The 25,869-nt window shown below is 40.7% G+C and overlaps 1 protein-coding gene across 1 annotated transcript; it reads left to right on the top strand.

The window, feature by feature from the left end:
- Positions 1-4,195: 4,195 nt before the first annotated feature.
- On the top strand, positions 4,196-21,026 carry asah2 (N-acylsphingosine amidohydrolase 2; the record flags this gene model as incomplete). Its single annotated transcript, XM_080455587.1, is given in 24 exon segments — positions 4,196-4,328; positions 5,911-6,014; positions 6,828-6,971; positions 7,571-7,747; positions 8,104-8,231; positions 8,919-8,979; positions 8,981-8,997; positions 9,730-9,850; positions 10,237-10,362; positions 10,568-10,621; positions 10,623-10,655; positions 11,326-11,400; positions 11,403-11,432; positions 13,148-13,189; positions 13,191-13,230; positions 15,619-15,734; positions 15,958-16,052; positions 16,497-16,536; positions 17,005-17,103; positions 17,775-17,874; positions 19,031-19,179; positions 20,000-20,056; positions 20,270-20,358; positions 20,828-21,026. Coding segments are annotated over 24 exon segments (2,229 nt in total).
- Positions 21,027-25,869: the final 4,843 nt, after the last annotated feature.

Below are 25,869 nucleotides of genomic sequence, written 5' to 3'. Positions count from 1 at the left end.
TGCAGGCATTTGCTTCATTCATGCAGCAAAAAGCACCATTGGTGGTGCTAAGAAACATAATAGTCGGCGCCGGAGCAGTGAAGGCCCTATTGTAATGCAAGGAATTATCTCCATTCGGAGATCATGTTTTCAACTCAGTCTGTGTGTCTGTCTGCAGCTAATCCCCCATACTACTAGGCTATCAGCATCAGATATTTTGTGCACTCTGACATCAGGCCTAGGACCTCAATTCCTGAATATTTTTCAAATCAGTCAACTGTCAAATCTGTACATTTATAATCACAGACCAGTCGTCCCTCCAGGCAATAGGATGTTGTGTGGTAGGGTTATGGTTGGTTGTTGGTAGTCAAATCACAGATGAATTCAACAAGCTTTCAGCCTACTCTTATTGTTGTTACAAGAACATCCTTCTTGAGGCAGACCTCTGGATTACCCTGCAGCAGCATAGAGGTGGCAGCATAACAGCATGTACAGCTCTAACCTGACTCCGCCAGATGGGGGCGGTATTGACTTCACAGGCTCAATGTGACGCAAGCTTCTTCCATCTGGCGGAGTCAGGTTAGTACAGCTTTGCCCTCCTTGGAAGAAATAACAAACAAAATGTTACTTTAACCAATTATAACCGGGAAAGCATCTGTCATTTTAGATGTTAGCTACAGTATGAAGCATATTGGTTGGCAATTCAAAAATAGCAGATATACAAGCTCATAGTGTGTCACTTCATGCCACGCTATGAGCTTGTAGATCTGCTATTTTTGAAAAATCAGGAACATTTGTGCAAATCTTTGAATATATAGTTTTTTTTAAAGCACACAGTTTTACTTATATCTTTGCTTCTGGGTGTTCCTGGAACAACATATTTTGAGATGGGGGTCGGCGACCAAATACATATGATTTCAGAGGTCCTTAACTCTTTCACTGCCAGAGTAAATATTTCTCTTTCACTGCCAGAGTAAATACATAAATAAACTCACCCACTGCCAGCGATTTTCGTGTTTTTTAACCTTTTCAACTGGTCACAGAAAATTTTGATCCATTATGATGTATCGTCGGACCGCTTGTAAACACAAACAGTATTAGTGGCCATCCCCCAGAGGGAAAAAAATCACCCGCGCTGTGCCTTTTCTTGTTGCAGCACGCTGAAAACATCTTCTGTCAAAAATGCCTGTCTTTCCCACTTCCCCAACTGGCCACACGGTCATATACATTATGATCGCTTGTCAGACCGTTGGTAAACACAAAGGGGTTCGTCGTCTAAGGCACAACACTTTCTACATGTAGTCTAGGACCTGGCTAAGATATGTATGCACTTAATTTAGGAGAGATTATCTCAACTGTTCTTGGCTAATATGACCCCAAGGAACAACTTAGGAACTATGAGAAATTCTCTATCTGGGGCGAAATACTCGGAAATGACCACGCCCCTTTTAAAATGACCGCTACTTCAAACATGGCTCTATCTTCTAAACCGTTGGAGCTACAGATTTTCTGAGGTGCTCAAAATGTTCCTAATTACATTCCTAATTATACAGCTACAGCTAGTACAGTATGTGCAACAATGCACAGCATAAATGTAATCCTATCATAGGATGTATAGAATTTGAACAATAGGTATTATTGTACATTGTACATAATTGTCTTAGTGTTACAACAGAAACAGAACTGATACATACATTCAGCATCTCAAAAGCCATTACATCCCAGATTTCAGTACGTTGGGCTGGTATTGGGACTCCATGACTAAGACTTGGGAACCTTACTGGACCCGTCTTGCAGATGCCAGTAAAGCTTGCGCCATCCTCCTCCACCGTGGCTTCAAAAGTCATGTAGTGGACATAAAGCAAATTATGTGAAGCTGGAGTCCGTTGGATATCCTCGATATAGAAGTTGATTAGAACAAAAAAAAAAATCTGTGATTCTAATTTAAACATAATATTGTTAAAATTCTATACACCTTTGACTAGTATGATATTATTCAATTTATACTGAGCATTTCTCGCATATACTGTACTGGCTGTTGCTGTATAATTTGGGTTCAACTCATATTCTATTGTTTCAACATCTGTACACAAGTTGTTTCTTTTCTTCAGTTTGATCTTAACTCATTCCAACAACTCTACACTCAAATCTGGATGAAACTTTATGTTACAATACATAACATTTTTGATATAGGCCATATTTGTAATAAGCAAATCAGAGTGCTCTAGATGGCTTCAATCAATGATATGAGCATTCTAATGTGTTTTCAATGTTCAAAAAGTATAAAATAGACACCAAGTTTGCAAAAATGAAGAAGATTAAGGGAAGTAAAACTAATTGTAAGATAGTCGCCATCTTTGAAATATGCAAAATAGAGGTCCAGCCACACCCAGTCAGATAAGCATTCCAACATGTTTCTAATTGTCAAAAAACATGATTCATAGCTCATCTGGTTCAAAAGTTATAGACAAAACCTTTTTCAGGTGGCGGCCATATTGGATTTGGCCACTATGATGACCTATAGGGTTGCTGGCTCGGGCACGGGTTTCAAACCGACTGAGTATTCTGAACATTTTGAGCACCTCAGAAAATCTGTAGCTCCAACGGTTTAGAAGATGGCGCCATGTTGGAAGTGTGGTCATTTTAAAAAGGGCGTGGTCATTTTCGGGTATTTCGCCCCGGATAGAGAATTTCTCATAGTTCCTAAATTGTTCCCTGGGGTCATATTAGCCTAAAACAGTTGACATATTCTCTCCTAAATTAAGTGCATACATATCTTAGCCAGGTCCTCTACTAATGTATGATAGTACCCAATACTGCCGATTCTGCATTTTTTAAGTGAATCCCGTACAGGTTACATTATTATTACATCATGGACATTTAATGTCCATGATGTAATAATACATCCTAATAAACTATTATCCTCATTATCTGTTGTTAATCTGCATGACAGAGAATAACCTTTGGAGTGAGACAGAGAGAGTGGATTCATGTTTACCGGTATCTCTTCTTGAAACAACACAGACAGGATCTCACCCATATCTCTCTCTCTCTTTGGCTCCCATTTTCTCTCTCTCTCTCTCTCTCTCTCTCTCTCTCTCTCTCTCTCTCTCTCTCTCTCTCTCTCTCTCTCTCTCTCTCTCTCTCTACATGACTAGTATATTTCAAGTAGTCTGTGAATTATGAAGGAAAATGTAAATAGTTGTCTCCCTACATACACTTTCTTAAATCCACATTTCCTCTCATACTGTAGTCTACTTAGTCTCTTCCTCATTCATGCAGCTATCTAGCAATTATATGGCCTTGACCTTTCATTCAGGCCAGGGTTATATCTCTTTTTCAATCAGAATTGTTAATCTTGGCTGTAAAACGTTGCACCTTTTGGACTGAACACACAAGCTCTCTCTGCATTCCTTGTCTCTGTCTGTCTGTCTGTCTGTGTGTGTTTGTGTGTGTTTTTCTACCTCTCTACTGGCTGTGGATGCATTGTTCACTAACACCAGGTAGGGCTGTCACCTTTATGACATTTTAATTGATTCTTTGCCATACAAATTATTGTGATTACCGATTTAATTGTATTGTTTACATTGAAAATTACATTTCTGATTGCCTTTTAGGTTTTGTGAAAAGAAATTGCATTGGGCAGATATGACAAATAACTTGAATATAAGAAATGACTGACAATGACTAGTGCCGATAATCAAAATAAATAATGTACTATGGCAATAGGTGTCACAACTCGTAGCCACAATGCAAAAACGTATTAATAAAAAAATACGTCCTCAGGGTCTAAACTCATATCCTGTCGAAATGTTGCTGTTTCTTGTATTAGTTTATACGTTTTTTTTTTCGTGGCTACAAGTTTTGCGGCTGAGCTTGTAGATCTGCTATTTGATGCATGAGATGGTGGATGTTTATCCCAAAACTGATGTAGCACCTAATCGTGCACACATCGTTACTCTGTGTGTGTGTGTGTGTGTGTGTGTGTGTGTGTGTGTGTGTGTGTGTGTGTGTGTGTGTGTGTGTGTGTGTTACTGTACTTGTGAGGGCCAAAAATCCCCTCAAGTACATTAGAATTTGTGGATTTAGGCTTACGACCAGAAAAATATTCAGGTTGCGCTGTCCTAAAATGTGGATATCCTCACAAGTAAAGTAAAACAAACACATGTGTAACTGTGTGTGTGTGTGTGTGCGTGCGTGCGTGTGTTGTAGCAGTATGTCTCAGAAGCGAACGTTGTGTTGTGGTCTGACCACCCTGGAGGTCCTCCTCGCTGTCCTCTTCATCGCCATGACAGCCGTCACTGTCGGCCTCGTCGCCATCATTGCGACCAGACCGAACTCACGGACAGGTCAGGATACACACACACACACACACACACACACACACACACACACACACACACACACACACACACACACACACACACACACACACACGTGCACATGCACACAATTTACAATTTTACAATTTAGGCATTTAGCACGTGCCAAGGACCCCGAAATGCATGTGTATTTGGCCGCGGACCACCCCATCTGAAAACGTTTGGTGCCAGGGACCCCCAGATGAGAACATTTGTGTTTAAAAAAATATAATTATTCAACATTTTTCACAACACTTGCAAGAATTTTCATAAATGTCCCAAGGACCCCTGGACTTTGAGAAACAATGATTTAGCAGACACTCTTATTATCCAGAGCGACTTGACAATAAGCAAGGAGAACACATACATCAAATGGCACAGTGTAGTAGTGCCTCAGTAAACTATAGGATCACAGGTAAAAGAAGAACCTAGCATCAGTCTAAACAAAATACTATCAAAATTATAATCTGTACATTGAAACTATACGACACCAGGTAAAGAAAAAAACCTATCATCTGTCTAAATTACATGTTAACCTTGTGGTCAAGAAAAAGGAAAATAAGGGGGGGAAACAAATTACCACGGTAAATCTGCATGGTCATCATAACTACTGTAGGTCAAGTGCTAGGTCAAGTGCTCACACGTACACGTACACGCGCGCGCGCGCACAAACACACACACACACACACACACACACACACACACACACACACACACACACACACACACACACACACACACACACACACACACACACACACACACACACAAACACTCACAAAGCTGATACATACCGAAATCTGTGTTATTTAATAAACAATCATCTTAACTTTCAAATCAATAGCCAAGAAAATCCTTATGTTCAAAGCTCCTTCTGGCTGGAACAGCTTATTTGTAGATATTCGATCCATGTTCGATCCGTATAATCTTTTCATATGTTCTGTCTTCTTATTATGTGATTATATGTAGTTAATAACTACAAAACTATAACTATATACTTATATCTCTTTATAATAACTACACATAAAACGGTTAGAGTCAAAATGTATTGCATACTATCGCCAACATTGTTAGTGATATTTCAGATTTTGAATGATCCATTCTTTGTCCCTTGCTTGGAGTTTAATACTCAGATTTTGTGTTTTGTAGTTTTGGTTTGTTTGAACTTTTGTATTAATTCTTTTTCTTGTTTGTTTGGTTTTGTCATATGGTATTTTGTATTGTTTTACTGTTTGGTTCATGTGGTTGTTGTTTAATTTGTTAAATGTTTTGTTTAAACTTGAACCGCCCCCCCCCCCCCCGCCATTCTTACTAAAACGGACCTGAGTTGCACTGTACTTGGTGCGTTATTTTTTGATCTACAGTACACCAAGCTAAAAAATATCCGATCTACAAGATAGGCTATTTTTGGCAAACGTTAATTCCCCCCCTAGAATAGGAAAGCTGGGGTTTAGGTGGTTATAAGTATGTATACATTGTAACTGTTGAGGGGGGTCTCAAAAGCAAGATGCTCTTGTACATGTCAGGGAGTGTTTCCTCACCAAGGCTTTCAATCATCATTCATCTGCAGAGCCAGAGCCAACCACGCCCCCCAGCCCCGCCCCCCCACACAACCCCTACCTGATAGGAGCAGGACGGGCCGACTGCACCGGACCCCCTGCTGACATACCCCTGGTTAGAAACACACACATACACGCACACACACGACCACACACACACACACACACACACGACCACACACACACACACGCGCGCACACACACACATATACACACACACACACACACACACACACACACACACACACACACACACACACACACACACACACACACACACACACACACACACACACACACACACACACACACACACACACACACACACACACACACTGTACTGGACCCCCATGCTGATGTACTCGTTAACCGCATGAACCTTAGCAGTCCCTATTCTGGGGCAAACATTCGGTTAAAATAGCAGATCTACAAGTTATAAGCTTGCACATTGATGATTTCTGGCAAAGAGATTTAGTGTAGGGGGAGCCCTGGGGGGCCTGGGTCAATGAAGTATATGCGGGGGTTAAGTGGTTGAGATAAAGAAAGAAGAAAAGAAAAAACAGAAAATTAAGGTTCCTTTTTTTTCTTCTTTTCTTCTTTTTTTTTTTTTTTTTTACAAAATAATGAATTATCCTACTTTTATAAAAGAAAATGTAAAAAGAAATGCTCACATCCCATCGACACACATTTGTAGATCGGCTAGTTTTGCTATTTGTTGTACCACCAAGTATATGGGCTTAAGTGGTTGATCTGGGACATTTCCTATTGGTAATTGTAGTTTATAATAATAAAGTGTGTGTGTGTGTGTGTGTGTGTGTGTGTGTGTGTGTGTGTGTGTGTGTGTGTGTGTGTGTGTGTGTGTGTGTGTGTGTGTGTGTGTGTGTGTGTGTGTGTGTGTGTGTGTGTGTGTGTGTGTGTGTGCGTGCAGATGGGTTATGCCAGCCCAGATCAGATAGCAGCCGGCATCCACACTCGTCTGTACAGCAGGGCCTTCATCATCGACGACGGCCGGAGGAGGGTGCTGTTTGTCACCATCGATGTAGGCATGGTGTCCCAGAGGCTACGACTGGAGGTACACACACACACACACACACACACACACACACACACACACACACACACACACACACACACACACACACACACACACACACACACACACACACACGTGCGCGCACAACGTTGCCATTGCTGTTGTATTAAAAGACCTCAGGCCGATTCTACAAATGCATTCTAAGTCAGTAGTTCTCATATACTATAATATCAAATAATAATATTAAAATCAAAAATAGCAGATGTACAAGCTTGCAGCGCGGCACGAAGTGAAGCGCTGCAAGCTTGTACATCTGCTATTTTTGAATAGCCAAAGCTAAATTTTAAAATGACAGATGTTCTCTCGGTTTTAATGGGTTTTAAGCTCCAACTCCACTGCAAGAAATATGCCCGAGTTGTACAAAAGTACCTGAGACTAAAACTGCTTTCTGTTTGATAACCATTGCTGTTACAATGGTTTGTAGAATCGGCCTCAGGCCTTAATGGGTTAATATGGGTGTGCGGCCCCACTAGGCTAGCCAGTGAAGTGTGTACCTAAAAATGTGTGTTGTGTTGTGTTGTGTTGTGTTGTGTTGTGTTGTGTTGTGTTGTGTTGTGTTGTGCTGTGTTGTATTGGAGGTGTTGAAAGCGCTACAGTTGAAGTACGGCACGCTGTATCGTCAGGACAACGTGGTGTTGAGTGGCACTCACACCCATGCAGGCCTGGCGGGATTCTTCCAGTACACACTGTTCATGATCACCAGCAAGGGATACATCAAAGCCTCCACACAGGCCCTGGTGGACGGGGTGGTCAAGGTGTGTGTAGTGTGTGTGTGTGTGTGTGTGTGTGTGTGTACATGTATTACTACTAGAAGTTCGGGCCCTCGTGTTTAGAGTTTGACACCTACGTGCCACCACCGATGTGACTGATATGCCCATATATGGAGATCTGTGTGTATGTCAGTGTCACGTTCTGGGCCTGTCCTCTGCTCTGGCTGTATACAATGTATGGCAGTGTTTTGTTTATCTTTTGTTTGTTTATTTTTTGTGTTATAGTGTGTCGATTTGTATTCATTACTGGCACTATTATTATTTTCTTATGTCTTGGGGGATTGTTTTATATGAAAAAAACACACCATAGTAATAATATTGAACTGTATGTGTCTCTCCAGAGCATAGACATAGCCCATCGTAACATCAAACCAGGGCGGATCTTCATGAATAAAGGCCAGTTGGAAGACAGCAGCCTCAACAGAAGTCCTCAGTCCTACGACAATAACCCTCACGATGAGAGAGACAGGTATCTGTTCTGTTCTCTTTGTACTGTACATATTATTATCCTACAACTGTTAGGCATCACCAAATGGAAATTATTATACTATAGTTTTGCTCTTTAAAATTGCACATTTTGCTGTTAAGCATACTATTCTTATTTAAAGTGTCAGTTAATTCTTACCCGTGCTAAAGAAAAAACTCATGCAATATGTGTGTGTTTGAAGACCACTAATCAGTGTTCTACAACCACACTATGAAGAACTTCACAGCTTTAAGAGCTGTCCTTTTTATTTTATTATAACCATCTATTCCTCTAGAAGAAGAAGTAGACTAGACAGTTGTTGACATGGCATTAAATAAATGCCCACAAAGTGTAGTTAATACAAAGTGTGTGGTACATGTTATTCAACTGTTTATATTATTTCAAGATTGATAAAGTTTTTAACTGTTAAAATAAAGGAAGGTGTGCCGTTTAAAATGCGAATGAGAATATTATACAAGGATATTATTCTTGTATGTTTGTTATATAAGAATATTATTCTTATATTTGTGTTATTAAAATTAAGTTAATTACTGAGCCACAAGTAATTTTCTTTAGCAAAAGAAGACCGATAGAATTATAAAAATTATTATGTATTAATATAATAAATAAAATAAAACCACCCCCTTGAAGTGATTTGTGCTAACAGGATGTACTGTATGTGTACTGCAGGTATCAGTTCAACACTGACAAACAGGTGGTGCTGCTGAAATTCACTGACCTAGACGGTGACGGGAATTGGCATGCTGAGGTACAACTAAACACTGTCACTCCAGTTACACTATCTATCCACACACGTTTAACCACTGAACCCCTCTAGCCTTAGAGAAATGGAGTTACAATAACTGTGTTTGGATCGCTTTTAGCCCGTCTACACCAAAAAGCCGATCTACAAGCTCACAATGTGCCGCAACGCGACACGTTTGTGAGCTTGTAGATCGGCTATTTTGGGCTAATGTTCCCCCTCAGAATATGCAGGCTGGATTTCAAGTGGTTAAACGGATATTTCACTTTCAAACATGTTTGGGGTCATTTTAACATCTCCTCAGGCTTTTGTGTGAACACCCCAGACAGTTTTTAAGTTGCTTTTATTCAGTTTTTAGACATTTGATGTTCATTTTATCAGACACGCCCCCTTCCTGTACAAAATTGGAACTTCAAACTCCATTTTAACCATGTTGGATTCAATGAAAACACAAGTCCTTGGTTCTGGTGGCTGATATTGGCCTTCTAATGCGTGAGGGGGCCGTGTTTTTTTTCAATTTACTTTTTTCATTTATTTGTTATAATTGTTTGGGAAAATTAAAAATAAATAAATAGCCTAAATAAAATAAAATAAATGAAAAAAGTAATCACGGCCACGGTCACGTATTAGAAGGACGATATCAGTCAGAACCGAGGACTGGTGTTTTCGAAAAAATTGTTCAGTGACCCCAAAAATGGGTCATGGAACATAATGATGTTTTCCTTGTGCTGCTGCCAGCTGGTTCGCTGTCCATGCTGTCAGCATGGACATCACCAATAGGATGGTGAGCAGTGACAACATGGGCTACGCCTCCTACCTGCTGGAAGAGGACAAAAACATTGGCTCTCTGCCCGGACAGGTGAACACTTATTATCTCATCTCATACCGTATCTCACTTCATCTGACCTCGGTTTAGTTTTGATCTCACTATACTGTATCTCACTTGCTACACGCACCTTTTTATCTTATCATCAGGTACCATGTGTAATGTAGATTGTAACTCCTTTGTTTAAAAAAAAAAAAAATGGTGAAATGTTTTTCTGTTTTGTCTACGTCCATCCATCTATCTGTGTCCTCTGTCTGTCTGTCTGTCTGTCTGTCTGTCTGTCTGTCTGTCTGTCTGTGTGTGTGTGTGTAGTGTGTAGTGATGTGTGTGTGTGTGGAGTGATGTGTGTGTGTGTGATGTGTGTGTGTGAGTGTGTGAGGTGCGTGCAAGTGCGTGCTTTGCGTTTGTGCGTGCATCAGGGTCCGTTCGTTGCAGGTTTCTCCTCCAGTAACCTTGGAGATGTGAGTCCCAACACCAGAGGTCCTGTCTGCTTGAACACAGGACTGCCCTGTGACTACCTCAACAGCTCCTGTCCTGTGGGCGGGGTCAGTACACCACACACACACACACACACACAACACACAACACACACACACACACACACACACAGGCAACGCTGCGTTAAGACTGCAACCTTAATTCTGCTGTGTCTGTCTTCCTGATGTCTTTCTCTCTTGTCTGTTTGTTAACCTGTCCTGTCCCTCTATATACTGTACATTAGGTCTGTCTGTTCCTCTGTGTTGTCTGTAGACTAAGATGTGTAAGGCTTCTGGACCAGGTGAGGACATGTTTGACAGTACCAGGTATCATTGGACACAACATCTACAAGAAGGCTAAGGTACCTGTTAATCTTCTCTTTAATATAAAATATAACTTTGTGCAATCAGGTGCACGCACTCACGCTCGACGCACCGCACGCACGCACGGCATGCACGCAGGCAATGCACGCAGGCATGCAATGCAACACACCAGTACAGAGACAACGGCAGAACATACTGTACAGACGCTGCAAACTTATAAAGGACTTTTATTTAGGGCCCGTTGTCCCACACACAACTCACTGACGTTTTATGAGCGTGGTAGGGCGCTTTAGATCTCCAGTAGCACTAGCACGCACATTGACATGGTGCACTGTTCCAACCCACGTTGTGTTATTAGCACACTATAGCTTTGCTCAAAACCAGCATCAACGTGAACTTCTCATGGTGGGTGGTTCCACGACGTCAGGTCGTAAATGACTGGGTGTCACACACGCACACCACACCCACAACCACACCACACACCACACCACTCAACACCACACCACACTCACACGCCAATACGACACTAAACTTAAACTATGCATACTGATGTGCATAACCCATAAGTCTGTCTCTCGACATCGCCGAGTATGGGATAGTCATCATTATTACTTGTACATATATATATACTGTGGTAATGATCATTTCTCTCTTTCTCTGCCTGCCTGTCTGTCTGTCTGTCTGTCTGTCTGTCTGTCTGTCTGTAGAGAGTTGTATTCATCAGCAGACGAAGAGCTTTCTGGTTTCCTTCATTCTGCTCATCAGTGGGTCAACATGACGGATTGGTTACTGTTAATGTTAATGCTAACACACACGTAGTCTAGGCCACGCGAACGCACTTGGCCGCACGCACGCTACATGCACGCACGCACGCACGCACGCCCGCACGCACGCACGCAACGCACGCACGTCACGCACGCAACCACACGCAGGCAACACACGCTACACACACACACGAACACACACACACACACACACACACACACACACACACACACACACACACACACATCACACACACACACACAGTTAGTGAGCTTGTAGATGGGTCTATATATTTATGGGGGATTTGGTGTAGACTAGAGGACCCAAGGGCCTATATTTGCCTTTCCTTGTTTTCTATACCTTCTGTAAAGCATCCTGTATTGTCTTTGTGTTGAGAGGCCTCGCAGGTCCCCTTTCATGTGTGGTACAGTAGGTGTCCCCCAGGGGTCGATAACTTGGTCCCATTCCATTTTCAATGTACACACTGTACATGCTTCTGGGGGTCACATTATTTATGAACACAACATCCACTTCTAATGTTACATGGTTTCATCACATCTCTTAGATTATTGTGATTCTTTGCACTCTGGTCTTTCTCCAAAAAAAACGTTTTCTCGCATCCATCCAGCTATAGTCCTAAATGCAGCAGCTCAGCCATCCTGGCCTCTCTCTACTGCTTGTATGTTTTAGAATTGATGGTAAGACTAAAGACTTAAAGACGGCTTGCATGGCTCATACGACATGTTACTGTAGTTTCCGTACGAGCCAGAACAACGCTGCCTGCAGTCCTCAGTAAGTGACTCCTGACTGTTCTTAGATCAAAGGTGATTGGACTTTCACTATCAGCTGTGGAACTCCATGCCCCAAATCTCTCAGTCTAATTAATATCAGTATCATCTTTTTAATCTCTTCTTAAACCTAGTACTTTTATCATCCTCATATTACGTCTTTTGTTTTATTATTTTATCGGTTACTGTTTAAATTTGATGTGTAAATCATGCTAGCTAGCTCTTTTGTATCTCTTTTATCTCCAGACATGTCTCAATTTTGTCTTTTATTGTCCGTTTTCCCTTTTCTTGGCAGCTCTCAATTCTTTTATAGTACCTTACCGTAGCTGTACATTAGCTGGGTTGTGGTGCCTGTGTGGTTGTTGATTTCATTCTGTTCTGTAAAGCAGTGCTTTGCAAACTGTTTGTGCCCAAGGCACACCAAAGTGCAAGTCCAAATCTCAAGGCAAACCTGTAATCATATCCATGCAACATAGCATCTATAAAACATGTTATCACTCTTATCACTCTGTAAACATTTACTTTCATTTACTAATACAAGTTTACCGCTTAAGCACACGTCTCAAAATAGGAGGATACTGTTGCAGGTTGTAAATGTTTGTTTGTTTTTGTGAAGAATCCACTTCTGTATGGGAAATGACTGAGTACCGATATAAATCAAATAAATTCATAATATTTTGTACAGTTGTACAGTATACAGTATATTGCAATAATTAATTATAGTATGTGGTTGTCACACAATCCCAATGCACACCTGCATGTCTCGGCACATCGTTTGGGAACCACTGCACTTCGTAAGATTGTTTTTTTAAAAGTTATTATTACTTTCATAGAAATGCCTTACAAACAACTTCATCTTGCCGTGTGTGTGTGTGTGTGTGTGTGTGTGTGTGTGTGTGTGTGTGTGTGTGTGTGTGTGTCTGTGTGTGTGTGTGTGGTGTGTGTGTGTGTGTGTGTGTGTGTGTGTGTGTGTGTAGGTGAAGACATGTACACCTGCTCTGGGTCACAGTTTTGCAGCAAGGAACGACAGACGGAGGAGGAGAGCTGAACTTCACACAAGGTCTAACATTTTTGGTGGGATTTACGTTTTAGCTTAATCATAAAGGTAGCATCAAGTGATATTTCTTAGGTTTAAAGCCATTTTTTTTAAATAATAATCATTGCTATAGAGTGTTTTGTTCAGTAACAGGAGTCTCCCTGTCTCTCCAGCTCTTTGTGTTTAGTGTCCAGTTCAGTGTGTGTCAGTTTGTCTGCTCCTTTCTGTGTTTCGTCACTTCCAATTTGCATTTGCTCATATGAGTTCTCTCTGATTGGATCAAATTAGTATCCCGTCTTACTAAAGAGCTGGAGAGAGACAGTGAGAACCCCTGTTACTGAACAAACAACTTGGATATTGAACACTTAATTGATCAAAGAAATATCACTTACTGGTCGAGGTCGAGGCATCACACAGGGAGAATAAAACAGGAGTTCAGAGAGTCTGGATTTTAATTATTTCTATTTGGTATGTTACAGGGCTGTAAAGAGTGGAAAGGTGCAAACATTTCCGTCCATGTTGGACTTTTCTCAGTGCTTGTGAACCACAATATGGTTACGCCTGATCCATAGAAAATACCAAAAGTAAAAAATTAAATAAAATTAAAAAGTTGGGCACGGTCACTTTATGCACACCGTTGATTTATGAATTTAAAATGATCTGATGATGACCTAGTCCCTGGCTAAGGACCAATTACAGATGTCCCTGTAGGTTGTACCACAAGAGGGTTTATTCAGATTGAACCATGGAAAACAAAATAAAGTCAACTGCACCTATAACCCAGAGGAATTCAATGCACGCACAAAGTCCTCTTTTATGTGAGCTGTCGAGATAATGTGGAATAGCCCAGATTGCAGTGGGCAGGGTGCATCTAAAGTTCAGTCCGCACCAATGCGACTAGTCGCAACTTGCATCCAGTTGCAAGAAATTGCAGCGCTCTGGACTGACCAGTTGCAGACTGGTGCCATTTGGGCAGTGGTGGAAAAAGTACTTAAGTAAAAGTATCAATACTGCAATACAGAAATACTCCGTTACAAGTAAAAGTCTGGAATTAAACATTTCCTTGAGTAAAAGTACACAATTATTGGCATCAAAAAGTACCAAAAGTAAAAGTACTAAAATGTTTGAAAATAGCAGATCTACAAGCTCACAACGCGTCGCGATGCGACGCGTTGTGAGCTTGTAGATCGGCTATTTTCAAATAGCTTAGGTATAAAATAGGGCTAAAGTGATTAACGTATGTTTTATAATATATTCATTGATAATCGCAAAGTAACTAGTGACTAGTTTTCAAATAATTGTAGTGGAGTAAAAATAAAATATTTGCCTCTGAGATGTAGTGGAGTACAAGTAAAAGTACTGAAAATAGGAAATACTCCAGTAAGTAAAAAATACCTCAACATTGTGCTTAAGTACAGTACTTGAGTACATTTACTTAGTTACTTTGCACCACTGCATTTGAGAATAATGGTTGCAAGGAGTTGCATTGGTGTGGAGTCTGTGGACTGGCCTCAAGAGACGGCTGGGACACCCGACCTGTCACTGTGTTCCGCTCTGGGAACTTCCCATAGCAAGGAATCCCAGAGTGGTGAGCACGTGTGGCATGGGTACAGCATGCACTTTGTAACTCTGTTGGTCTTTTATTGTGTGAAATCTTTCAACCTAATCTTAAAATAATTTCCCTCACGATATACTTATTCTCTTATTATAGCAACAGCAATGCAGGACTCACACACAGATGAAAAAAGGAGTTCAGACTTGAGTCTTGATTTTAAATATTTCTATTCGGTAGATCAAATGTTGCAAAGGTTTCACTTCATGTTGGAGGCATTTCCTCAACATGGTCAACTCACTAGGTAGCTCTAACGTTTTGTTGTTGTTGACCACAACTTAGATAGAATGTTGTTTAGACAGATCTTAATTTTGTTTACCTGCTACACTAGTTTCTTTGAAGCACTAACTTGTTTTCTTTTCCCTCTACTTATGTGACCTTAAACCTGTCATTTAGGGTTGACTAGGGTTCATTCATGTCATTTGCTCTGATCTTGCACAACACACTCATGATAAGAGCGTCTGCTAAATGCCTGAATTGTACATTTTATCTTCAACGTTTAACTTCCTCTGGCATGGTTACAACTGCAATTGTATTCTATTAAGTCATCTACAATCTAACCAAGTACAGATGTAGCTTAACGTAGCTAACTATCAATGTTGCAAACAGACAAAGTTTCAAACTAACAAGTTATAACTTTCAATCAGCTGGTGCAACAGGCTGCTGAATTCATCCCTCTTCCTGGACCATCTTTCCTGTCTCTCTCTCTACACTGTCCTGTCAGTCTCTACCATCCTGTCTTACTATATCCTGTCTCTCTGAACTATCCTGTCTCTCTCTCTACTGGTCTGTGTGCGTAGGAAATACTGAAGGAGATCCATTCTGGGACGGGATCAGAGACGCTCTGCTGGGAGAACCGTCCAATGAGACGCAAGCGTGCCACAGCCCCAAACCCATCCTGTTTAACACTGGAGAGGTCTGTCTGTCTGTCTGTCTGTCTGTCTGTCTGTCTGTCTGTCTGTCTGTCTGTCTGTCTGTCTGTCTGTCTGTGACTGTTGGATATTTCATTTTTGCTACTTATTCGTATTTAGACTGTACCGCTGCTCTTAGCATTAGCTAGTATCACTACATTGTTCACTATAGAACAGCGCTACAAAGGGTATTAATACATTTATATTTGTGTGTATTTTTTCCTGAAGATGACTTGGCCTCTCCCCTGGCACCCTGAAATTGTAGATGTTCAGATCATCACTGTGGGCCCTGTGGCTATAGTCGCAGTACCTGGAGAAATGACGTGAGTATTACTACTATTATTGTGAAGTTGGTTAGTCTTAGTTAGGGTTAATCAGCATTGGATAAGGTTGGTTTGTATTGGTAAGATTTAGTTAGGTTTTGCTATGGTTCAATAATATTATATTACCACAAGTAACAAGTTGTCTCAAGACACTTTACATGTAGAGCAGACACCCAAGTTCCTCTCGTGAGGAGGCTGTGGCAAGGGGAAAACGTCCATTTCCACGAAATCTTGAGCAGAACCAGGCTAAAATAATAAAATAATCTGCATCGGACTCAGTGTACAAGGTGGCTGTGTGTAATGATTTTATTTTTTCGGATGACAGATTAAAAAATGAAAAAATACATACGAAAAATACTGACTCATTGTGCAAGCTCCTTAAAGCTAATATCACAGCACTGGTAATTCACTATACTGTATGATGTTCTCTACTGTGTTTAACAGAACCATGTCAGGAAGAAGAATAAGAGAAGCCGTTAAACAAGTATGAAACATGCACATGCACATGCACATGCACATGCACATGCACACACACCACACACACACACACACACACACACACACACACACACACACACACACACACACACACACTCACACTCACACTCACACTCACACACACACACACACACACACACACACACACACACACACACACACACACACACACACACACCCTCCGTATACTAACAGTAAAAACACAGCAAATGTCCTCACTTTCCAATCATTTCTAACAATTTCTATGGTTCGCACAAAGCAGGAAAACATGTTTGCACACATATACACAAACACACTCACAAGGAACACTTTCAATGTAAGGTAAATGTGTTGTGATCTCTCTGTTCCTCTCTCTCTCTCTCTCTCTCTCTCTCTCTCTCTCTCTCTCTCTCTCTCCTCTGTCTCTCCTCTCCTCTTCTCTCTCTGTGTGTGTGTGTGTGTGTGTGTGTTTTAGGAGCTGGAGTCAGAGGGTTCTCTGAGGAACATGGAGGTGGTGATAGCTGGCCTAAGTAACATCTACACCCATTACATCACAACATATGAAGAGTACCAGGTACACAGTGCTACACACACACTCACGCACGCACGTGAAAAGACATGAATAATAGATGATATCAGTGAATTTTAATTGTCTCTAGATGGAACGTTTTCTCGCGTACAGGATGAGTGTATTAGTGTGGGTGTGCAGTGTGGGGGTGGCGGGGGGATGTGGTGTTGTGCGCTCAACATTTTGGTTATCATGTCGACAGCCAATCAGATGTTACAGTGTGGACCCCAAAAGAAAACCCTCTAGATAATAGTTTCGGAAAACACATGTTTCAAGAACATATTACTTCCTGTTTACTTTGGTTCATGTTTAGGTTATGGTGTATGGTTATGTTATTATAAAGTATTATAAGAATTTATGTGTTCTTATAACTATAAATAGTCAGTGTTATAAACAGATTATAATGCATTATATATAGACATGGGCTTCATGGGAGGCCGTTTGGAAATACAAGTCAAATAGGACCATGGCCAGACTAAGAAGCAAAGTGAGAAGAAAAAAAGTCTGCCGAACGGAGCAAATCAGTCTGGATTCCAGGCTAACGATTTACTGTTTCAGAGCCAGTTTATTCTGACGTTCTCACTTTCAGAGCCAGTATATAATCTGATATTCTATTTTTCAGAGCCAGTATAATATAGTTCAATCTGTCAGTTGTATTATGTGTGGATGTGTCATAGATCCAGAGGTACGAGGGTGCGTCCACCATCTACGGCCCACACACACTCAGTGCGTACATCCAGAAGTACAGAGGGCTTGCCAGGGCCATCGCTCAGGTCAGTGTGCATGGTTAGAATGGACTTGTCTTGAAAAGCAGGGGTCTTCAACAGGGGGTCCGGGACCCCTAGGGGGTCCTCAGAGTTACTACAGGGGGTCCGCCAAAATCTTTGTGTGATATATATATATATATTTTTTACATTAACCACTTGAACCCTAGCATCCCTATTCTGAAGAGAACCTTAGCCAAAAATAGCAGATCTAAAAGCTCTCAACGCCTCGCAGCGCGAGGCGTTGAGAGCTTGCAGATCTGCTATTTTTTGGGCAAAGAGGTATAGGTGTAGAGGGAAAAAAGAGCAGACCAAGTAAACAAAAAAAGTTGAATCTGAAACAAAATGTTATACAATATAGAGGGGGTCCCTGCTTCATCTCTGTCTCAGCTAGGGGGTCCTTGGCCTGAAAACGTTGAAGACCCCTGTTTTAAAGGCATAGTATGTAACTTTGCCCTGTGTTTACATAACAAAATGTATACATTTTTATCCATCATTTCCCTCTGTACCAGCAGTATATCAGCCACTGGAGTAGTGTGGTGGTGTTTTACCTGCAGGTACACACTGCCCTCTGGCTGTATTTTGGTGTTTTCACTGTTTGTTTTGGTAGACGGGGATGCAGACTGCAGGTGAATAGCACCACCACGCTACTCCAGGGGCTGATAGCTGCTGGTACACAGGGAAACGATGGGTGTTATTTTTGTAATAATTATTGTTTTGTTATGTAAATCCAGGCTACATACTATTCCTTGAACCACTCAAGCCTGGAATAATACTTTTCCGTATATGACAAAATAGCAAAACATTGTCGATCGGCTATTTTTGCTATTTTGGGACATTTCTAAAATGTGAATCTGTCCAAAATAGGAAAGCCAGGATGAAAAGGAGAATAAAAGATGCTGATCATTTGCATAATCTATCTAAACTAAGTGCGTGTGTGTGTGTGTGTGTGTGTGTGTGTGTGTGTGTGTGTGTGTGTGTGTGTGTGTGTGTGTGTGTGTGTGTGTGTGTGTGTGTGTGTGTGTGTGTGTGTGTGTGTGTGTGTGTGTGCGCGTGTGTGTGTGTGTGTGCGTGTGTGTGTGTGTGTGTGTGTGTGTGTGTGTGTGTGTGTGTGTGTGTGTGTGTGAGATTGTGTGCGTGTGTGCGTGTGTGTGTGAGTGTAGGATAAGGAGAGTCAGATTTAGAGCCAGGTCCAGAGCCTCCGTTCTTTAAGGACAATCAGCTGTTTAATCTGCTGCCTGCTGCTCCAGTCGACGGGAAACCACCGAACAGCAGCTTTGGAGACGTTCTAGAGCAGGTCAACCCTGTCTATAGACTGGTACAACGCACACGCACACACACACACACACACACACACACACACACACACACACACACACACACACACACACACACACACACACACACACACACACACACACACACACACACACACACACGCACACACACACACACACGCACACAAAGCGTCATCTTTCTTTGTGTCACTTCAAAGAGAAGCATAAGAAGGGAGGCACACTTCACTTCAGAGTGAAAGAATAATAGAGAAGGGATGAGTGTGGAGGATTCAGAAAGACGGAGAGAACAAGAGAGAGAGAGAGAGAGAGCTACTGTAGGTCAAGATAAAAGAAAAGAGGAGAGAATAATGGATGGGGAGAGAGAATGAAATAGACAGAGGGAGAAAGTATGTTTTAAACCATGTTGTGACAGAGGAAGAGACTTGAAGAAGTGAGAGAGGGAGAGGTGGAGAGAAGGAAAAAAGGAGGTTGGGGGAGGGTCACACTTGACTTTAGTTTGTTACATGCGACGATTTATATTATACAGTATACATAATTGTTTTGATTCTGGAGCCCTAATGTCTTACATATATTATATGTACAGTATATTCCTTGGTCATACAGAGATAGCATTTTTCTACTAAAAACTGTATGCTCAATGTATACTTTGTCGTACAACAGTTGCATGTCAAAAATTGCAAATCCACAAGCTCAGTGTGTGTGTGTGTGTGTGTGTGTGTGTGTGTGTGTGCGTGTGCGTGTGCGTGTGCGTGTGTGTGTGTGTGTGTGTGTGTGTGTGTGTGCGCGCGCGTGTGCGTGCGTGCGCGCGTGTGTGCGTTTGTGTGTGTTCCGTGCACACAGGGTGATGTTGCCTCAGTCACATTTGTCGCGGGGAACCCCAGACACTCTGGAGACATGGTAAGACCAAAGCGACCTTTCTTCCTTCCTTGCTCCTTTCCTTCTCTGCCCCGTTCCCTCACTCCCTCCTTCCTTCCATCTTTCCATCCTTCACCCACCACTTCCTTTCTTTGACACTTCTTTCCTTCGTGGCTTTCTGGTTGGCGACATCATTTTTGTGTCCTCTTTTGATTGGCTGTAAATTTGAACCCGGTGACCTTGTGCGTTCCACAGAGAGACAAGACCTTTGTTACCGTGGAGATGTACCACAACAGGACCGACAGCTGGGAGGTGGTTCATACAGATGCATCATGGGAAACGAGGTAGGCTGGGTCTTCAAACACCATTTGAACCGTATATACCTAATCTCAACCATTTTAACCGTACTGTAAACCAACTGAGCTATACCCGCCTGAAACACAGCCACAGATAACCTTATACCTAATGCCTAAACACAACAATTTAAACCGTATACCCAAAGTTAACCATCGCTGACCTAATGTAATAGTGAACAAAAATGGTCCATGTGTTTTGGTACTGAATTACAACCTCTCTCTGTTTCTGTCCCCCCCCCTCTCTCCTCTCCCCCCTCTCTCTCTCTCTGTCTGTCTGTCTGTCTCTCTGTCTCTCTGTCTGTCTGTCTGTCTGTCTGTCTGTCTGTCTGTCTGTCTGTCTGTCTGTCTGTCTGTCTGTCTGTCTCTCTCTCTCTCTCTCTCTCTCTCTCTCTCTCTCTCTCTCTCTCTCTCTCTCTCTCTCTCTCTCTCTCTCTCTCTCTCTCTGTGTGTCTCATAGGTTCCATTGGCTGAAAGGTTCAGACAAACAGAGTAATGCCACAGTGGAGTGGCACATTCCTCCATCAACTAGTCCAGGTTCCTACAGAATACAACACTTTGGACACTACAAAAGCATAAAGAATATCATCATACCCGTCATCACACCGTACCAGGGCACCTCAGACGTGTTCAGTGTCACGCGCAACTACTACTATTAGCTCAGTACAACTAGTACTTCTGGACAAGCTATGATTTGATCTGCTGTTCCAAGAACAGCGTTGTTGGTACCAAAGTGGATCATTCATCAATTAATAACATTACATTTCTGAAAAAGTAATAAACTCTCACAGAATAATATATATATAGAGGCTATACTTGATGTTTATGATGTTTATGATGTTTATGATGTTTATGATGTTTATGATGTTTATGATGTTTATGATGTTTGATGATTTTAGAGATAATGTAGTTTTCCTTTTTTTGTATTCTGTCTCATAGTGTACTAATATTGGTGTTAAAAATGATTGAAACTACAAACATGTCTACTTCTAATATGTGTTACTGTAACTCCATCAAATAATCATAGGTTCCCATTACCCAAACCTGGAACGCATCTGTGTCACTTTAGATTTCTTTGGCTGAAAAAACATTGCATTTTTATTTTTATTTTTTTAAACTTTTAGGATTTAGAAAACATTTTAAAGAATCGCCTCAGGTCTTAATGGGTTAAGGTTCCTTCACCACTATTACTTGTGCTTATTCAGCTGATATTTATTTGTATGTGTATAACCACGCTAACGTCAAATTCGTATATCATAACTTGTGTGAGTGTAGCATAACATTGGAATTCTTCTGTAAACTGAACATGTGATGATACTTCTCTATATACAGTATCTCTGCTGTTGGGCAGAAAACTAACTATGGCCAAAATATTAACTTTTCAGGTAAAATATGTTTTTAATCAAAGTTGGTAGGGTGACTTTATATGTCAGATACTCGCACGTGTCATTATATTATCATCACTTTACCCAAATACAGCTCAAGTGGAGTTACAAGGTTTTTGATAATTAATGTGGAGTTGTTTTGTCCATCATAGATTAGAATGACGAAGTCAGACGGGGGAGAAAAACAAACTAATTGGAGTTAGGTTGTTTGAACGACAGTTTGAGGAGCCAATGGAGTTAGGAGGTTTAATCAGAAGCGCTTGTTAATACGTTTCATTGGTTCAATATGTGTTAGACCCACACACAGATGTAAAAGGTGTTCAATAGCACTGATTTATACAAAAAATATATACAAGTTAGAAAATGAAGATGGCTGGTTTCTGCCCGACGGCAACGATATACTCTATCTAGCCTGTCCACTATGTTTCCAATCCTTAATATTGTACGATTGTAATGTCACTGTTCTAGGATCTGATCCTTAACTATTGGTTGATTTTAATGAAATTACTGTGGACAAAATGTATTCAAATGTATGACAACCTCAGACAATGAATGGCACAATGGTCTGTTTATATCAAAGCAAAGTTTGTTGTTTACCCAGGGTGTTGGACTAAGTGCGAAACTTATTTACAGCCAGACCCTGCATGGAAGCCTTGCTCAAGGGCTATTCAGCGGTGATTCATGATTGATGTGATGAATTGGGGAATCGAACTAGGGACCTTCCGGTATCAAGGCCGCCCCTCTAACCACTAGGCCACCGCTGCCACAATATGATATGTTGCATGGCTGAAGCTGTGTGTAGACAATATTCAGCAACATTTGTAGACTGTTATGGTCCTTTAAATAAAATCTAATAAATGTCAATCATACAATATTTGTACCATAATGTGTATAAAAAATTATAAATTAATCTGCCCATAATCTAAATACAACATCATATATACATAATAGGCTACATAATATAATCCTTAATCATGTAATCTATTATAAAGTACTTGAATGTATAATAATTGAATCAAATCTTTAATCATAGGTTTTTCATCTATAATAGCCTACAGTAGTCTAAAATCATATACTGCAGAAATAAACTGCAGGCTTATTATTTGTTTATAAGTACATGTGATTATACATAATTTGAGTTGTAAATATAATCATCATACCATGGACAGCATACACACTGTATTTTTCAAAATGTCATTGTTTTATTCATGTCATTCAGGGTGATTATGGATCAGGACACATGTATTGAGTTCTCCAATGTAAAAACCTCCACATTCTGGAGTTGAAAACAAACGTGATTAGTGTTCAATTTAAACCCCTGTACCTTTTATTTCTCTTACAATGCTGCAGTTTCAGAGTCAATTATTAAATTGAATTTCCCTCCCCCCCAAAAAAAGAATGCAAAATAACTCTATACAAACAGACTCTGGAACTGTTTACTTTTTTCATTACTTTATGGTATAAAAATACGTTCTAAGTGCTACACACACTTTTAATACTGACTCTCGGAACTATGGTCCTCTGCTACCATCCCTGTGTGGACCCACTATATTGACTGGTTTTCATTCTAGCTGTCTAATTTAAAGGCATAGTACGGTATGTAACTTTGCCTGTGTTCACATAACACCCCAAAAACATACCCGTCTACCAAAACAAACAGTGAAAATACAGTGAGAAGGCAGTGTGTTTCTGCAGGTAAACAGCACCACACTACTTCAGTGTCTGATAACTGCTGGTATAGAGGGAAATTATGGGTACAAAATGTAGTTATTGTTTTGCTATGTAAACACATGGCAAAGTTACATTCTATGAAGTCACATACTATGCCTCTAATTTCAAACCTGAGTTAAGAACCAATAGGCTCTATGCACAAGAGCCATATTGGAAAGAAATTGGGCCTCTTCTTACTTCCTTCACAGGTGTTACCAATTATACTAATGCAGGCTCTGTTCCATTCTGGTCAAACAGAATCAGGGTGCTGATATTGATATTAAAAGGTTTGAGAACCAAGCCTTCATTAGTATCATTGGTAAAACCTGTGAAGGAAGTAAGGAAGAGGCCCAATTTCTTTCCAATGTGGCTGCTGTGCATAGAGCCTATTAACTATGCTGGAAGAGACTTCTAGCAGTTTGTCAGACCAGAGAGCTGACAAAGACAGGATTTATAATCTTAAATTAGCGTCCTTCATCTAACCTGGGTGGTAGGATCTCTCCAAACACGCTAAACGTTCGCTACTTTTCTGGGATCCGTTCCTCAAGTCTTACAAGTTAACAGCAGCACCAATTGGCATGGCAGTGTCTGATCTGAAAGTTCATTCACCTTTCTGGGATTCATTGCTAACGCCCGCCAACTCGTCAATTCGCTTTTTGACACTAGAGATCTGGTGGTGAAGTGAGATCTGTTGAGATTCAACATGACACATTCAATGGAATGTTAGGCGGGAAATTAGCAGATCTACAAGCTCACAGTGAGTTTGTGTATCGGCTATTGTTGGCTTTCAGCATTCATTTAAGTAAAGATTGCGCTTTAGGCACACATTTCAAGACACAACACAGCTTAGTAGGCCCGCTGTTTGCTGGCTTGCCTCTCACATCATCATTTCCTGAACGTCAAAAGTTCACAGTTAACGAGAGAGCGAGAAATGGGAGGAACACTATGGACTGAATGAGGAAGAACAGAAACAGAAAACTAAACACAACTAGAGACAAAAAAAAGAATTCTCACTCATAAAACAAAAACAAAACAAAAAAACATAATGCTCAACTGTATTGATCCATTTAAAAAAATGTCTTATCCTCAGTGGAACAATATGACTCAAGGTTGAATCTACAGTCTACTGTTGCACATCATAAGGCACATGTAGGCTACTGTAAGTAGAAACTTAATAAGGATACCCCTAAAATGGCAAAACAAAAACAAAAAGGATGAATACATAAGCCCATAACAGACTGAGGGAAGATGTCATTCTGTTCATATATCCTGTCATGACTCAAAGAAGGGATTAAAAACTACAGATTTGAAGCTTATGAAAACTACATATTCCAGAGAGCAACAGGGAGCGTACCATTAAAAACACTACACAAGACAACTTGGTCCACATATTTTGAATTCCAGAGGTCTAATCTTCTCACACTTGTATTAAACTACATACTGTATGGTCGGGGCCACAACATGGACAAAACTGCTTCTACTAAAAAGCACAAACCAACTAGAATGAAACGTTTTTATAGAAAATGTCAAACATTTACTATAAGTAGAAAACATACTGTGCAATCTCCCTTTAGTCCCAAAAAAAATAAAAAAATAAAGTAGACTCATTAAACAATCAGCAACACCCATTTTAATCCGATTGGTTCTAACCACAAAGGTCTACAGCCCTAGCCAATCACAGGCTATTTTCATTGCTTACTCAACCAATAAGCGACAATAATTTGAAATCAAGGATGAGTGTATGGTCTGTTTCAGATCAGAAAACACTTATGCAGGGTAATCGAGAGGAAGAGAAAGAGACGGCGGGATGTTAAAAATGAAAAGATGGAAGGGCAGAGGATGAATCGATTGAAAGGGAATCAAAATAAATCAAAGAGAGGTGCATAATTTGTTTATCAGCAGCTTTTAGAACCTTATAATGTCATTGTTGTTTCAAAATGTCTCTATAGGGAACAAACTTCAAACGTGTTTATTGATGAACTTCATTAACCACTTAAGCCTGTTTTATATTTCGTTGTACAACTGTGACACGCAGAAATAGCTGTTCTACAAGCCGTTCTATAATCACCGACACCAGGTTGGAAGGGGTTAATTTTTTTTGCTCAATATTCTCATATTCAAAGCCAAACCACTGTTATTATAATTATAGTGTCTTTTAAAGGACATCGTCCATAAGTAGGATTTAGCATTCACACAGTAATAAAAACCTCCACCCATATAAAGATATGTCACCCATTTCTGTATGAATACCACTTTAACGAGGACAGCAGATGAACTGCTGTGTGTGGCTCTGTAGAGAAGACTGCCTGAAACCTCAAACCCACAATATTTAAAGGAGCACTTCACCTATTTTCAACCTTATCTTCGTATAATTGGTCCTCGCTAGTGCTCACTGTAGTTCCCTTTC

This window comes from Gymnoscopelus braueri (genome assembly GCF_963280865.1).
Source record: "Gymnoscopelus braueri genome assembly, chromosome: 17".
In the NCBI taxonomy this organism is placed as follows: Eukaryota; Metazoa; Chordata; class Actinopteri; order Myctophiformes; family Myctophidae; genus Gymnoscopelus; species Gymnoscopelus braueri.
Note: the sequence above shows the minus strand (reverse complement) of the source record. Positions and strands in the feature narration are given on the sequence as shown.